This window comes from Dendropsophus ebraccatus, chromosome 8 (genome assembly GCF_027789765.1).
Source record: "Dendropsophus ebraccatus isolate aDenEbr1 chromosome 8, aDenEbr1.pat, whole genome shotgun sequence".
NCBI classification, from domain to species: domain Eukaryota; kingdom Metazoa; phylum Chordata; class Amphibia; order Anura; family Hylidae; genus Dendropsophus; species Dendropsophus ebraccatus.
This window is the reverse complement of record NC_091461.1, coordinates 119,996,268-120,013,325: the sequence shown is the minus strand read 5'-3', so window position 1 is coordinate 120,013,325 and position 17,058 is coordinate 119,996,268. Positions and strand designations below refer to the sequence as shown.

The window sequence follows — 17,058 nt, the reverse complement described above, 5'->3', positions numbered from 1 at the left end:
AGAGGTGGCAGCAGAGAGCACTGTGTCACACTGGAGAGAATACACCACTTCCTGCAGGACATACAGCAGCTGATAAGTATGGGAAGACTTGAGATTTTTTAATAGAAGTAAATTGCAAATTTCTGGCACTTTCTGACATTTACCCTAGGTATAGTAGTTTTATTTCCCCTATCCCCAGCCTGGGTGCAATAGTCTGCAAGACGCCATGGCATGATGCAAACCTGGTCTTCCCTGCACAGATCCCCTTCTTACCATACAGACAATGGCTGTCTCCCGCTATGTAATAGGATGATACCCATAATGAACGGTGCCGATAACATCGCACATCACTTTGAATTTCAACTAAACAATCTCACAATAAGGTTCCTGTGAAATCCCTCAGCATTTTGCTTCTAGACGACGACTATTTAAAATGATAAAAGATAATTATATCACATTCGTGTCGGCGTCTCGGCGGCTGATTGTGTGGTGACAGGCTCTGTCAAAACGGTAAAAGCAAAGACGGAGCAGCCAGAACATGTGTTAGTGCGGGAAGAAGACGGAAGGGAGCTGGATCCCCCCACCACCCCCACCTCCCATTGTCACAGGCGCCAGCAATGCATTATGGGTGTGCATGTGTGATAATAGGGGATCATATCCGACAATCTATACTACTCCACGTATATACCTATATACAGTACAGTCTATATTACTCCACGTATATACCTATATACAGTACAGTCTACATTACTCCACGTATATACCTATATACATTACAGTACAGTCTATATTACTCCACGTATATACCTATATACAGTACAGTACAGTCTATATTACTCCACGTATATACCTATATACAGTACAGTCTATATTACTCCACGTATATACCTATATACAGTACAGTCTATATTACTCCACGTATATACCTATATACAGTACAGTACAGTCTATATTACTCCACGTATATACCTATATACAGTACAGTCTATATTACTCCACGTATATACCTATATACAATACAGTCTATATTACTCCACGTATATACCTATATACAGTACAGTACAGTCTATATTACTCCACGTATATACCTATATACAGTACAGTCTATATTACTCCACGTATATACCTATATACAGTACAGTCTATATTACTCCACGTATATACCTATATACAGTACAGTCTATATTACTCCATCCCTACAGCAATAACATCCTTATATCCAGATCACTGTACAGCATATATTTACAACCCACCGTATTTCTCCTAAGAGAAGACAGGGTCTTATATTATTCTTGTGTCTGAGTAAAAGGGCTAGGGCTTATTTTTGGGGTAGGTCTTATTTTTTTTTTTCCATGAATAACAATTACACATAGATTTTTCTTTCTGAACTCATGCTAAGGCTATGTTCACACCGTGTTATTGCTCAGTATTTTTCAAACAAAACCAGGAGTGGGTTAAAAACACGAAAGGCTATGTTCAAACAGCGGATGGACGTCATTTAACAGCAAATAATAAAAATAACGATAATTATTTGCCATTAAACGACGGCCATCCACTAAATTTCAGCAGTGTGTAGACATAGGCGTTCTGTGGTTTCAATCCACTCCTGGTTCTGTTTGAAAACTACTCTGTGTGAACATAGCCTAAAACATCCTAAAACCTATACAGTGTACCAGTTAGAGATCTGCAGAGTCTTGGGGACTTGGGGTGCGTGCACACTACGGAATTCCCGCGTATGACCCGCGGCAGATTCCACCGATTATTCCGTATTCTGCTGAAAGAAGTGACATGTCAATTCTATGGCATGGGCGGTGATGCGCGCCGCTGCGTGCTGGTACGAGCGACGGAATCCGCCGCGGGTCATACGCGGGTATTCCGTAGTGTGCACGCACCCTTAGAAGCGTGGTGGAAGGTAGGGTAGCGGGCACTGGTCCAGGACTATTGGGATGCCTACACTAAAGTGGGCCTATTCTGTGGCCCTGTGACATCACGTAGTATAACTATAGCCAGACTATAACCAGGGCTTTTTTGAGGGTAGGGCTTATATTTTGAGCCTACTCCAAAAACCCTGCAAAATCAGGGCAGGACTTATTTTTGGGGTAGGGCTTAAAGGGGTTTTCCAACTCAAAACTAACTTGTCCTCTATTCACAGGATAGGCAACAAGTAAGAGATAGCGAGGGGTCCGGCCTCCGTACCCCCCGCGGGTCTTCAGATTGGCCCTTGCTGCTTTGTTTTGATTACAGCCGGGGGTACGGCCAGTGACCCGTGGCTCTTTTCAGATGGAGCCACCTGAAGGAGCTGTAATGGGCTCTCTCTGGCAGCCGCTTTCTTTCTCTATAGAGGACAGCCCGGGGCATTGCTAGGATTCATGGGGCCCATAGCAAGAAACTGTACGGGACCCATGATTCCTCGGCCTCCCGCAGCGTTCCATTCTCCTAGACCCCCAGCACCTGAGTGATGTCACTAGCATGTCTTGGATCTGGGAGAATGGAACGACATTCTGGGCATGTGGTCATCACAGGGAACGGGGGGGGGGGGCTCTTGTGGCTGAAAGTGCTATGCTGCCTTCAGCCACTAGAGAGACTGGCAGAGCAGGGAGCCCCCCCTGCCAGTGGGTGCTGTGAGCCATAGCCAACATGGAGGCAGACCACGTTTCGCATGGCCCCACAGCAGTCGTGTGGTCTACATCCAGCACTCGCCTCTTTCCAGCAGCTCCATAGAGAATGAATAGAGCCATGGGTCACGGCTGTATTCAAAACAAAGCTGCCAGGGAGCGATCTGGAGGTCGGCAGGGGGGAATGAGGTCAGACCCCCAGCAATCTCTTATTTGTCCTCTATCCTTTGGATAGACAAGTTATTTTTGAGTTGAAAAACCCCTTTAAGCCCTTTAAGTAAATTACTTACTTTGCTTATTTTGCTGGATCTCACTGAAATCAGTAAGTTCATTGTCAGACTTACCCCTAAAGGCTTTGCTGCTTCTCCAGTCAGTTTTATATAAGATTACTATACAGTTTCTTTTTCATAAAGACTGGACTGCTGTATGGTTTTGAGCCAGCAAATAATAATGGAAGATTTCAGCTCTGAAGTCTGCCTAAATATTAATGCAGCTTTTGATATACTACAGGTGGAGACTCACACTAAAAGGATGTGTTTTTAAATAATTCTTTCATGTGGCGGAACAAAGGGTAATTTTTTTCTCCTTCAGGAGAGCGTCATAAAGATGAGACCAAGTGGAGAGACCATTTGTGATCCGCTGGGAATTCTGGGAAGAAGGATATGCAGAGCAGCTCTCTGATGCCACTTTTTAGAGGTAGCTTTCCCTTCAAGCCCAGTAAAAAACTTTGAAAATGTGATTGGAATTATTTCTCAGTGCTTCGAAAGGAGAAGTTTGAGAGATGATTTTTACATGGATTAATTCTATATGTGGACTCTAACTGAAAGTCACACTTAAAGGGGTACTCCCTCCAAAATTATTTTTGCACTAATACATTGCCCACCCATAGCTTTACATCTTTCCAATATCAATTTATTAAGGATTCTGCACAGTTTTGTTGTTATCTAGATGCATTCACCCCCACTAAACGGATAGAATCATCAAATCTCAGTCCACTCCGACACCGCTCCCTGCTTCTGGCTTTTCAATGGGCTGAGTTAGCTGTTCTAACTCAGCCCACTGAAGTGAGGGAGGACACTGAGACAGCTGCTGCTCACTGTTTCCCTCCCCCAGGTCACAAGTATTGTGCCCCCCCCCCCCACCGCCCCTGAGCTAACCTGCTCAACCTCAACTCTGCTATGTCACTACCTCAACTCTTCTATGTCACTGCCTCAACTCTGCTATGTCACTTCCTCAACTCTGTTATGCTACTACCTCAACTCTGCTATGTCACTGCCTCAACTCTGCTATGTCACTGCCTTAACTAAACTCTGCTATGTCACTACCTCAACTAAACTCTGCTATATCTTGTGGATATAAGCTCTGCTACATCATAGATCAGGCATAAGCATTGCATGATGGTAGATGTAGTTTACCCGCGGGCGCCATGTTGGATATAGATCAGCTTTTTAAAAAAAACTTTTAACTATTGAACGGAAGCAGCTAGAAAGATGGGAGATGGCTCAAAATACTCAGGGGGACTTGGTGAGTAAGACCAGCTAGGTTTGGGAGCATTTTTTTTTTTAAACTCTTGGGGAGAACTAACTGCTGTAAATGGAACCAAGCCGTAGCCACAGCTAAAGACAGTCCACAGTGGTGACAATCCTCAGGGGCAGAGTGCCTAGAGATCAGCAGCAGACAAGTGATCAGTAAATAAAGCAGACATATACCATATCTATATACTGTAGACTGATTTATGTAGATCCACTTATGGCATGTAGAAACAACTGCAGTGCGGCTATGTTTCCACTGTTTAGGTGAAGAAACTGCCTTTTTTTGGTTGGTTGTTTGTTTTAATGACAGCTTTTATATGATAGCCATTTTAAAAAAAAACAACAACTAAAAAAGACGTCATAGATACATTGCCTATTTGTGGATGAGAATTATTCCATGTGTTTCTATTTTAGATGATGAGGATGAATTTTTATTTTTTTTTGCCAATATATTAGTTTACATATTAAGGCTATGTTCACACTACGTAAAAGTATGGGCATTGTTGCCGATGGCAACAATGGCTGTACTTTTACCGCAGTGGAACAATGCCTGTACAATGCCACACATCGTACACGCTCCGGCCGGGATCCAATACGCCGCCGCAAACAACTGACATGTCAGTTTTCTACGGCCGGAATTCAATGAATTCCGGCCGCAGAAAGACCAGTCAGTTCACACAGTGAAGCGAGCGGCTGCGGCTCACTGTGGGCTATGGGAAGCTCTGATGCGGGCGCACGCTGATGCGCCCGCATCAGAGCTCTGCAGCCAGAAGGATCATCCGGCCAGAGACCGGCCGTTCTGTGACCCGGCTGGGGTCACGTAACGGCCGGTCTCTTACGTAGTGTGAACATAGCCTAAATTTCAGACCGCAATGATTATTCCCCAAGAACTAAAACGTCATGATAAAATTCCAATTCCAATTGTATTTGTCATTGAAGAAGCCGAGCACAAGCTTCCCAGCCGTGATCTGTGAGTTCCTGCTGCCACCATCTAATACAATGACAGGCTCACCCATTTTATTTGTGTCCAATTCCCTTTGTAGAGCTGCGCATTAAAGTGACTGCACTAAATAAAACAAGAATATAATTACAAATGTCTTTAAAAAAAAAAATCTTTGATTATCAGTGAACTCCGGTATTTCATCCTTTGAACGGGTTCCATTAAACCGCTGCAGTTTCTTGCTTGATGTATCGGATCCCCGGGGAAATCAGCTCGCTGTGCAAAGCGTTTCATTTGGGTTTCCTGGCTTAACTTTCTGCCACATAGTAACAACAAGTTGTGTAGCACTGCGGGCGGATCGTTGTTTCATCTACATCAATGGTGAAGACCTTAGGATCCTGTATAATCACTCTAGGATGTACAATCCCCATGCAATTTCTGTAATAGGTTCCCCACCTATCATTGGGGTCTTCTTATGCTTTATATGGGTCATCGGGCTCAGCTATACCTATGACCCTGACCCAAAGGCTATGCATTAAAATGGCTAAACCCATCAATTAGTAAGTGACCCATAAAGAGAAATTTTAGGTTTAAAGGGGTACACTAGACATAAAAAACATTCAAATCAACTGGTGTCAGAAAATTATACAGATTTGTAAATCATATAATAAATTATACATATTTGTATATTATAAAGATTTGTAAATCACTATTTAAAAAATCTCCAGTTTTCCAGTACTTATCAGCTGCTGTATGTCCTGAAGGAAGTGGTGTATTCTCTCCAATCTGACACAGTGCTCTCTGCTGCCACCTCTGTCCATGTCAGGAACTGTCCAGAGCAGCAGCAAATTGTATCTGTATAAGGCTATGTTCACACTACGTAAAACTACGGCCGTAGTTCTCGCCACAGAACTATGGCCGTAGTTTTCAGGGGTGGAAAATAGCCTTATTTTGAATGGGATCGTATGCGCTCCGGCCGGGATCCCATGCGGCGCCGGAAAAAACTGACATGTCAAAAAAACTGACAAACAAAGCCCTGTCAGTTCACACAGTAAAGCGAGCGGCTGTGGCCGCTTGCTTCACTGTGGGCTATGGGAAGCTCTGATGCGGCCGCGCGCTGATGCGCCCGCATCAGAGCTCTGCGGCCAAAAAGATCACCGGGATGACCCGTGCAGAGACCGGCCGTTCCGTGACCCGGCCAGGGTCACGGAATGGCCGGTCTCTTACCTTGTGTGAACATAGCCTCAATCTGTATAACTTTCCAACACCAGATGACTAAAAAACATTTTTTTATTACCTGTCACTACTACCTTACATCTGTGTCACGGCTGGGGCGGTGCGAACCACCCCGCCTCCTAGGGCAATGAGGGCTTCAGATGTAAAGGGGCTTTATGCCCTCTATATATGAAGTACCTGTCCTTATCCCCCTTGTTAGAGCCTCTGCATGCTTACCCTTAGCTTGTGGCCCCAGCTCTTTTGCCTGTGATTCCTGCCCATGCTTTTGCCCTAGACTGCTGTCCATGGTTCCGGCCCGTGACTTCTGCTCTGGTACCAGCCATGAGTCCTGAGTCCTCATGGGTTTGCCAAGCTCCATGCCAACTGGGGATCTCTCTATTGGCAACCCAGCTCCTTTGTTATGAACTAAATGCCTTCGTGACTCCAGTTGCACCTTGCCTGTCTCAGCTAGCAAGCCAAGCCGGGTAATGACCTGGGGGTCCTCTGCCGCAGCAAATCCAAATCTAGTAAAGACCAGTGGGCCCTTAGACCTTGCTCCCTGGTGTGGCTTACGCCATTGCTAGCAGCAGTTCAGTGGATCCACAGCTCAAGTTGTTACAATCTTTATGTTTTGGGGGAAAACCCAGAGGAAACCCATGCAGACTCTTAAAGGAGGTACAGACTCTTAATAAATGTGTCTTTGGGCATTATAATGGTGCCGCCCGTTCCTCAAACCACCAACTGGTCCTGACATCTCCTCCAGTTTGTATATATGTGCAAATGTGCTAGATTGGTGCACTGGGGGTGAGCCTAGTGCACCCACATCTCCTTCCCTCAGTAATGCAACAGGCCGGGGACAGCACATTTGCAGATACATAGACTGGGGATCTGAGGAACCGGGTGACGGTATGAGGAACGGATGGCATCATTACAATGTGCTCGGCAGCACTGATCAGGTCCTATGGAAATCTTTATTGACTCAATCTAATGGTGCGTTCGCTTTAAAGGGGTTTGCTGATTTAAAAATACTTGTTTAGTATCCACAGGTATGAGATTAAATTCCATGGCTCCCAGGGATCTCTCTATCTGCGACCCAGATCCTTTGTTATGAAACGAGCTGCCGGTTAGTGCCTAACCCGAGAATTAATGGAGATTGCGCCACCCTGTGGCTCAGTTCATAACAAAGGAGTTGGGTTGCCGATAGAGAGACCCCCAGGGGGCATTGAGCTTGACAAACCCATGATCTTATACCTGTCCCCTATTCTGTTGATAGGGAACAAATATTTTTAAAGTGTCAATGTTGTGAATTTTTTTTTTGCAGAAATCAATAGTCTAGGCGATTTTAAGAAACTTTGTAATTAGGTTTATTAGCCGAAAAATGCATTTTTTTTAATGAAAAAGCAGTTTGAAGCTCTCCCCCCGTCATTGTTCTCCTATGGAGAGAGCTAAATAAAAGACCAAAACAGGACAACAAAAAGTTAATCTACAAATACCTCACCCTATATCTCCTCTGACAGTCAGCACTGACCTCTCTGACCTCTGAATATGCTGTCACTGAGCTCCGTGCCTGTAATCCTCTGTTATCTGCTTTCTGCTGTCAGCTAACTCCCTCCTCCCTCCTCCCCCCTCTTCTCTCCCTAGAACAGACTGGGTACGTCTGATGCAACAAGTCACAATTTTCAGATTTTTTGCAGTGGATGGAAAAGAGGAGGGAGGTGGGGACCTGGGAAAAGGCTTTTTACATGCAGATAATGGCATATTTGGCTAATAAACCCAAATACAAAGTTTCTTAAAATCGCCTGAACTATTGATTTCTGCAAAAAAAAAAAAAAAAAAAATACGACAGTGACTCTTTAAATCGGAAAACCCCTTTAACTTCAACCATTTTCCTGGATACTGCTTGTGCCCAGCTCCTCATCTGGTACCTGTTGTTCTACTCCTGACTGTGACCACTGGTTCTCACCCTGACTATTCTCCCATCACCAAAGTAGAAAAATCTCGGCACTCACGTCACGTCACATCACATATTTATTTATGTGAACATAGGGTGCTCCACGCGTTCGGACCTGGCGGCTTTCTCAACAGCACGGTACGAAGATTAAGGGTGGGGTGCCAGTATACAGACTTAATTTACTATTCTCCCATCTCGTCTTCTACGCCACCAGCTCTATTGCTTCCAGTTGGTGACTATTTTATGCTCTGTAACCTGCAGCAAAGTCTCCACTTCCTTGCAGGGTTAAGGTAGAAGACTAGGGTTCCCTCCGCCCCAGCACCCCGGTTTAGCCAGCACCAAGTGGATCTCAGCTTAGAGATTCCCGATGTCTATTACATGACTGTAACAATCGCAGAGATTTATGTATTCATGAGATCCTACTGACAAAATCATTTTTCATCACACTTCATTTTTTTGTCAGGTTGAAAAATAGTTTTCTGTATTGACAATTTGGTCGTTTACTCCAAAACCTCTGAAATCTGTCAGCGAGCGTGTTTCCTAATTAAAAATGTGTGTGAATGAAGCCTAAGGCGAAGCCGAAGTGTGAAGAACCCGAGAAAAAGCGAAAAAAAATTCTCACAAAAAAAAAGTCCAACCCCAGTAAATGATGAAGCAGTGACTTAGCGAGGGGGTTAATATCTGCAGCGATGATATTTTACTGACTGGTTTCCACTTGGTAACAACTCAGTTCAATCATCCATTTAAGGGCCATTACCGGTCAGATTAGGCAGAGCAATGAAGTGCCAAGCCGGGACCTGATGGGAATATAAATCGGCCCGGTATGATATATGCTGCTGGAGACATACATCATCATTCAGTCCTCGTGTTCCCGGCTTCTCCATCCCTCGCTTTCTAATTTCTCAAGTCTTCAAACAACATTACGAAGATTAGAGCAATATCAATGTAGACAAAACCATGAGCGGAGAAATTTAGTTCGGGATATTCACTGTCTTCTATAGCTGTCAAAAAAACTACTACTCCCATTAAGCCCTGGCAGCCTAGAGATGTCAGGGCATGCTTAGAGTTGTAGTTGTGAAATAATTGGATGCTTGGTTTGGTTAATCTGGTCAAGCATCCTAACCTGGTACTAATGAGAATCCCCTTATTTATGGAGGGGGTCTCCATTCCAGCTGTACTAAAACGACAACTCCAAGGTTACCCATGGAAATAAAGTAGTCATTCATCGTTCCCCTTTGCTGTAAGCACGCCTACTGCCTGATGATTGACAGCTGATTTTTGCCAGTATTAATTGGATCCTGCATGCCCAAAGCATAGGCTTATTATTAGCCATAGAAAAGAGAGGCCAAAAAACAGTGTAGGATCCATCCCAGTTATGGGGCCACCTTATCATGGGGGGTGGTGCACACTATTAATAATACAAATAATATGCCAAGAGCCTCATTATTTTTAGCAGTTGGGGGGGGGGGGGCTGCTTTTCATATCTGTATTGGGTCTGTGTCTTGCCATTAGCGGCAAACTGTTGCATTTTTTGGCTTTTTGTTTGATTGACAGCTGCTGTCAATCATCAGGCAGGAGGCGTGCTTGCAGGAGGGAGGGAGTTGAATGCATACAGATGTCTCCTTCACTGCTGTGTAACTCCTCAATAAATCTATGTACTTTATTTACTTAGGCAGCAGAGATATAGAGCACGCTCAATTGCATATTATGGCTGTTGCACTAGCGCCTAGAAGCTCCGGCGGTGCAGATTTCCATGTATCCTTATATTTCACCCTGACTAGTCAAACTTTGGACAATTCGTACAATTTTTGCCACTTAGAGTGACAATGCATCACTGCTTACTTTATAGCTAAAACTACCCATAATACATGGAGAGTAGAAATGAGCGAACCTTGAGCGAACGCGGGCTCATCCAAACCAGAACACTCTGCATTTGATTACCTGTGACTGAAGAAGTTTGACGCAGCTCTATTGAGCCCTGGAAAGCATGGCTGCAGCCTATAGCTTATGGCTTAATCCATGTTTTCCAGGCAGCCATAGGGCTGTATCCAACTTCTTCAGCCACTGGTAATCAAATGCAGAGCATGAGGTTTGGACGCTAAAACTTTGGCTTTGGTTGTCCAGGCATGATGGAGATTGTAGTTTTGCAACAGCTGGAGGGCCGGAGGCTCCCCTTCTCGGCTTTACTAGATATTTGCCGAGCCAAGCGCTCCTTCTTCCGGTTCAGGACATGTGAGCAGCGATGCATACAGTATGCATCACCTTTCACACAGTACAATACTGTATAGCTGGCAGCATGCCAGGCCCATAGCATAACACAGAATCGCTTCACCATGTGTTTGCAATATCTCAATGTACCACGCCAACAAGGTAGCAGCCTGCCAATCTGTTTTCCTGCTACTACATCTCTAAGGGTTTCCATGGTGACAGACAACAAGCGGATCATGTGTAGTCTGATCCTACAGCCATATTGTCTTTAAGTATCCTAAATGGAAGGGAGGGCAGGCACAATGCAATATGGCAACAGAATCTAAATATACAAGGTTTGTTATTTGTTACCTGGAGGAGCTGAAGGTTTTTAAAGGGGTTGTTACTTAAATTAAAATAAAATCTAGTCTTTCAGCACTTATCAGCTGCTGATATCCTGCAGGAAGTGGTGTATTCTCTCCAGTCTTCTCTCTGCTACCACCTCTGTCCATGTCAGGAACTGTCCAGAGCAACAGCAAATCCCCATAGAAAGCATAGAGCACGGTGTCAGACTGGAGAGAATACACCACTTCCTGCAGGACATACAGCAGCTGATAAGTACTGGAAGACTGGAGATTTTTTTAATAGAAGTAAATTACAAGTCTATATAACTTTCTGACAGTTTGAAAGAAAAAAAATGCTGAAGTTCCCCTTTAATAAAGACTATTCATGAAGCTGCTTCACCTACTACTTCACTTGCATTAGAGGACATCTCCGTATACATAACAGATCCACGGCAGCTTTTTTTTTTTTCTGTATAAATATCTGAGATTTTTTGGCTCCGAATTTCCGATGTTTGAGAACATTGAAGCTAAACTGAACTCTGATCTTGAGCAAGTGTGACAATGAGTGGAGAGACTCAGCTGGCATATCCCCAGTTCATTTTCCTCCTCTCTCATCTAGGACATGGAACTCACCAAAGTTACACAATATCAGCTGCAACTTCCAGCCTGCTTGATCTCTGCCCTGAATAGAAAAGGATTTTTTTTTTTTTTTTTTTGTTAAATCGAAGGGAATTTATAGAGCAATGTCCCCGTTTTTTATGAACAAATCCATGTGAAACATTACATGGTATCAGATTTTAGTATTCAGCAGAAATCCGCTCTCAGGGTCCACAGAAGACTGCTCGAGTAAGCATTTTTAATGCAAAGTAAAGGTCACATTGCTGGAGTCTGCTTTCATTAATCCTTTGTGCCCTTAAAGCAGATATGATTGTAACTGGAGGGAAAAAAATGATTAAAAATGAAAGCCCTTGAAATTCATGAAAAGGAACAGTTTAAATGTTTTTTGGTCCAAGTGTTTAATTTTTAACAGCTGGTCTGGTAGCCGCTACTTTTCCCCTTTGTACTGTTACTATGATGGGTGTTGCACGTATTTGGTGTATTTTCCGATGACTTTTGCTTGGGCGCTAATAGTGGGAGACAGAAGTATATACAGAAAATTATGGGCGCCTCTTGGTGTTTGTTTACATCAGCCCCGAATCCACTTCCTAGGGGCAGAGACAGACGGCAAGGCCCCTCTCCATGCCGGAGGACTATGTAAGACTATTGCTCTCCAATTAACCCCTCATTGCACCATGACATATATGAATTTCTTTACCTGTGTGTCCTGGATGATCAGGAGCTGTGTCCATGGGGTCAACCACAGGATCCTCCTAGGCTTAACCTCTTAGATGCCATAGTCAATAGTGACCCCAGCATCTAGGTGGTCAGAATGAGAGGGTCAAGGTACCGCGGGTAACTTTGCTCCACCCGGATCAGTTCCTAACTCTTTGGCTTTTCTGCGGAGACCGTCCTGCACTGTACTGACTACTATTAATATTAATAACATTCTGATCCAATAAAGCTTGTGCACGTAATCAACCCAGCGTTGTGGTATTCATGGTTACTAGAACGTCCGGTAGCACGACGATTAGGGCATAGAACATCATGACAGGTAACATTTAATGTTTCTAAGTCAAGTAGCCAACTAATAACTTATATTGAAGTGGTCACCAAAACTATGGCCAAACAATATGCTGAACCTACAGAATTGGAGAAGAAGAGGTTTTCTGAGGCATTATTACTGAGGCCATAAATGTCAGCACGTCCCTTTAATTGTTTGCCAAGCACTATTTTGTATCTTGAGTGAATCTGACAAAAAAAAAAACAGCGAAAGTAAGCGGCAATGCGGTATACATCTAATTTCTGCTCACTCCACTTGCTGGTATGGATGCTCAGAAATTGGCTCAGTCTCTCAGTGTACTATACAGGGACTCCTGTCTTTGATAGAAGTCCCTGCTCCTGTACATAATTTGCCTAGGTAATGGAAGGTGCGTGGTCTAATTGTTCGTGCTCTTGTTAATCAGCTGACTGAAGGGTCCGCAGCACGTCCCTTTAATTGTTTGCCAAGCACCTTCCTGTATCCTAACTCAGAAAAATTTTCAACATTCCGACCCTCCTCTGTACACGAAGTGGCCTAGAGGTCAGTGGCAGTGCCGTATGCATTGAGTTTTTACTCACTCCTGGTATAGATGCTCTGAAATTGTCTCAGTTTTTCAGTGTACTATACAGGAGCAGGGACTTCTGTCTTTGATAGAAGTCCCTGCTCCTGTACACACTTTGCCTGGGTAACTGCAGGGCAATATGGTCTCTTCTTAATCTGAATTGGGACCCCGTTCTGAAACAAATCCAGCAGTCAGACTCTCCGATGTTAACTTGAAACAAATCTCAGGAAATTCGCTGATTTCTAAAGGCAAGTGGAAGGACTGATGAACTGGCCATAAGATTATCTTGCTCTTCCCCATACGTTAGGTAGAGAGCTTTTACTACGTTCTTTGACATCTCCATAGTATCTCAAGTTAAAAGCAGACCAGTAAGTCATTGCATTTGTCCTCCTTCCAGACACCTACATAGCAGCGACAACCTCCTTGCCCACATTACTTCCTCCTCCCTATATTTTACCGTCTATTTAAGAGTAAAATATATCCATACGTTGGGTAGATATTTCTTTTAAATTGCATATTGCGTTCTTACACAGCAGGTTGCCTTCCAATATATTCATATTCCGGGTCTCCATGTGCGCTGGAGGCATAAATTCACACAGCTATAAAACCACTGGAATATGGACGTTTCTCATCGATCAGCTCAGCTCGGCATCTGTCCCCCCACCCCCCGCACGTGTTTGAATACAAAAGTGTGTCCTGCTATCGAAATGCTTCCCCGTCGGAGCGAAAAATAATATATGTTCTACTGTATAAATAATCTTTACACTTTTTTAAAGGCTTCAAGGAAATTTTTTTTAAAAAAAGCGCTATCAGCAAGATGAAAGGAAAATTTGCTACACTTGTACTAAATTTCCCTGGGGGTTATAAAATATCGTTTTGATCGGGAGGGCGATTTTGTAGGAGCGGCGTACGGTATTGATGTTTGTCATGCCGCCCATTCCTTCCGCCCGGTCCTGCAAGTAAGGAAAGCTCCTTAAGTGAAAAGTTACAAGTTTCTTGTTAAATTGAATTTCTCTTCTTTTTGTCTTACAATTTATTGTACCGTTGCAATTTTTATAACTTGGTAAAAAGAACAAAAAAAAAAACTTGCTGCGGCATCATTTGTACAAGTGAAAGGCCATCTAATATCGAACAGGTTTCCTTCCCGAGCAGCTATTTGCCGGAGCCTGAAGACGGATAGCCGGTGTCATTCCTGTTTCATAACATCCGTGGTGGGTTTTTTATTTGTTTGCTTCTTAGACTGTTTCTTTGGTGAAACAGGATGCAGGTCGCAACGCAATAAGAAATGGTCCAAGTTTCGAGAAGGGAGCAAAACTTATAAAAAATGATATCCGGGGATGTAAGGCAGACTATTCTGTCTTCTGTCTCCTGTTACCCAGGAAGCTCGGCATGAAGATTTCTTCTCTTGGTGACAAATCACTAATCTTCAAGGGTCGAAAATGCCGGGTATAGAATGTGGAGTCTAGAAGTTGTAGCTGCACTGCGGACATTGTGTTGCCCAGAGATCCCTTTGCTGCTTAAAGGGATACTCTGGAGATTTTTTCTTTTTTTTTTAATCAACTGGTGTCAGATTTGTAACTTATTTAGGTTATGATTTTTCTTTTCTTGGATCCCATACATTCAGATGTATTTTCCTTGGTGGGTTCTACCATTTGTACATGTTATAGCAATCAGCTGTAATACAAGGAGACCCTGCAGAGCCACATCAGGGAACACCGAGCATTACACAGTCACCAACGGAATCGATACTGTGTCCTTGTCATGCATGGAGAAGTTGGATCCTTCAAAGCAACAGCCAGTCTTTGAAGCCGATCCTCAGTACTTTCACAGAACACATCTTCCTATACACCAATATAGACTCATAAAGAAGTTCTGTATAGAGCTATAATGGGAGGTTTCTAGGCCTCATTGTAGAGTTGGTATCAGACTGCCGTCTATATGTACCATTTATAAGGCTTTATCTTCTTAAAGTGGTAATCTGGAGACTTATTTATGTATTTATTTTAAATCATCTGGTTATACAAATTACTTGTATGTAAAAATCTCCTGTCTTCCAAAACTTATAAGCTGCTGTATGTCCTGCAGGATGTGGTGTATTCTCTCTCTGCTGCCACCTCTGTCCATGTCAAGAACTGTCCAGAGCAGGAGAGGTTTTCTATGGGGATTTGCTGCAGCTCTGGACAGTTCCTGACATGGACAGAGGTGGCAGCAGAGAGCACTGTGTCAGACTGGAGAGAATACACCACTTCCTGCAGGACATTTAGCAGCTGATAAGTACTGGAAGACTTGAGTTTTCTTAAATAGAAGTAATTCACAAATCTGTATAACTTTCTGACACCAGTTAGATTAAAAAAAAAAAAAAATTAATAATCAATCATTCTCCAGATTACCCCTTTAAGAAAGAAAACGAATGGAAAAGATATCCAGCAGCTTGGTGTAGTCCAATGAATATGTCTCTATTTGTATAAAAATGCACTAAAAAAAAAAAGACCAACATGTTTCTAAGGACTAAGGACCTGAAAGCCTGAAACATGTTGTACACCTATAAATTCTAGAATCTGCTATAGGAACAAGAATCTGGGGTCTCCGAATAACCTCTATTCATGAATTATACACCTATAAATGTATTTGGTGCCAACATAACAAACCATATTATACAAAATCATGTATGTTTTCAAAGAACTTCATTGAGATTTATCGCAAAAAAACAGATAAAACCAAAGACCTGGGAGGTGGGAGACCATCTATGAGGACAAGGTATATGTTACCAAATAAAGTGCAAGTGCAATTATCAAGTAAATGTCCAGTATCTCATTGCAGCATGGTTACATATATGTACAATAAAGTGCCAGTGCAAATCAAATTCATGAACCACTAAGCTGTATATGATAAGTGCTAGACACCAAGTATGCAGATCCACATAAACAAAATTACCCGGGGGTCAAGCCCCAAAGCCTCAGGCCTCCCACCTCACACTCCAACTCCATTTCGCCTCCTGCTTCCTCAGGGAGTCAATGTCTCTATTTGGATAAAAATGCACTCAAAAATCTTCAGACCAACATGTTTCAGGCTCTCAGGCGCTACACCATGACTAAGGACCTGCAAGCCTGAAACATGTTGGTCTGGAGATTTTGGAGTGTGGAGCTTGGACTACACCGAGCTGCTGGTTATCTTTTCCATTTGTGTTCCAGTTGGGTTGTTCGTGCCAGACAGTGATCCGAGCACAGGTAAATGGTTCCCGGCAGTAGTGGTGAGCAAATGACATTTTTATTTTTTTCACTTTAAGAAGATAAAGGGGGGGATATATCAAACATGGTGTAAAGTGAAACTGGCTCAGTCGCCCCCGGCAACCAATCAGATTCCACCTTTCATTTTCCAAAGAGTCTGTGAGGAATGAAACGATTGTTGATCGTTTAATAAGACCTGGACCTATTTTTATTGTTGCTCGTTCGCAAATCGTTCGCATTGAATAAGATGACGTTCGCAGTAGTGACGAACGCAATAGCGACGACAAGACTACCGCAAGAACGATCATAAGTAACGATTATCGTTCCATGTAAATGGGTGAACGATTTCAGGTCTTTCGCAATAGCGGTCGTTTGGATCGTTTATCATTAACGATTATGTGAACGATAATCGTCCCGAGTCGGTGAGCCCATGCCTAAACCATATAACTTGTCTATGACTTATCTGGTCCTTTTTGCGGCATGGATCGTGACCCGACATCGGGAGACCTGGGACTTCTCTCTATACTAAAGTTCCCTGTACACCTCAAGGGCCTTTTACATAGGACAATTATCGTGCAAAAATCGTTAAATCATTCAAATTTAAGAAACAATCTTCTGGTGTAAAGGATCAAACGACAAACGAAAATGTGTTCATATGTCGACCTCAAAATCATTGTTAATCATTCTCAAATCTTTCTGTGTAAACTCTCATCGCTCATATAGATATGAACGCAATCACGATCGCATTAACGACTTTTCATAGTGATTTAACTTTTCTTCTAAATGCTTATCGTTTAAAAAAAACCATCCCTTGTTCGCTTTATCTGTGTGAGTTAAAGGACCCTTAGACTTTTGTTGGCCATACCC

At 43.2% G+C, this 17,058-nt stretch overlaps 1 protein-coding gene across 1 annotated transcript in view; it reads left to right on the top strand.

The window, feature by feature from the left end:
• Positions 1-17,058, top strand: part of AGBL4 (AGBL carboxypeptidase 4) — a 642,192-nt gene that overhangs the window by 560,944 nt on the left and 64,190 nt on the right. Inside the window, exons 6-7 of the mRNA XM_069981925.1 lie at positions 14,204-14,303; positions 16,156-16,191. Of these exons, the coding sequence (XP_069838026.1) occupies positions 14,204-14,303; positions 16,156-16,191 (136 nt within the window). The remainder of the gene's footprint in view (positions 1-14,203; positions 14,304-16,155; positions 16,192-17,058) is intronic.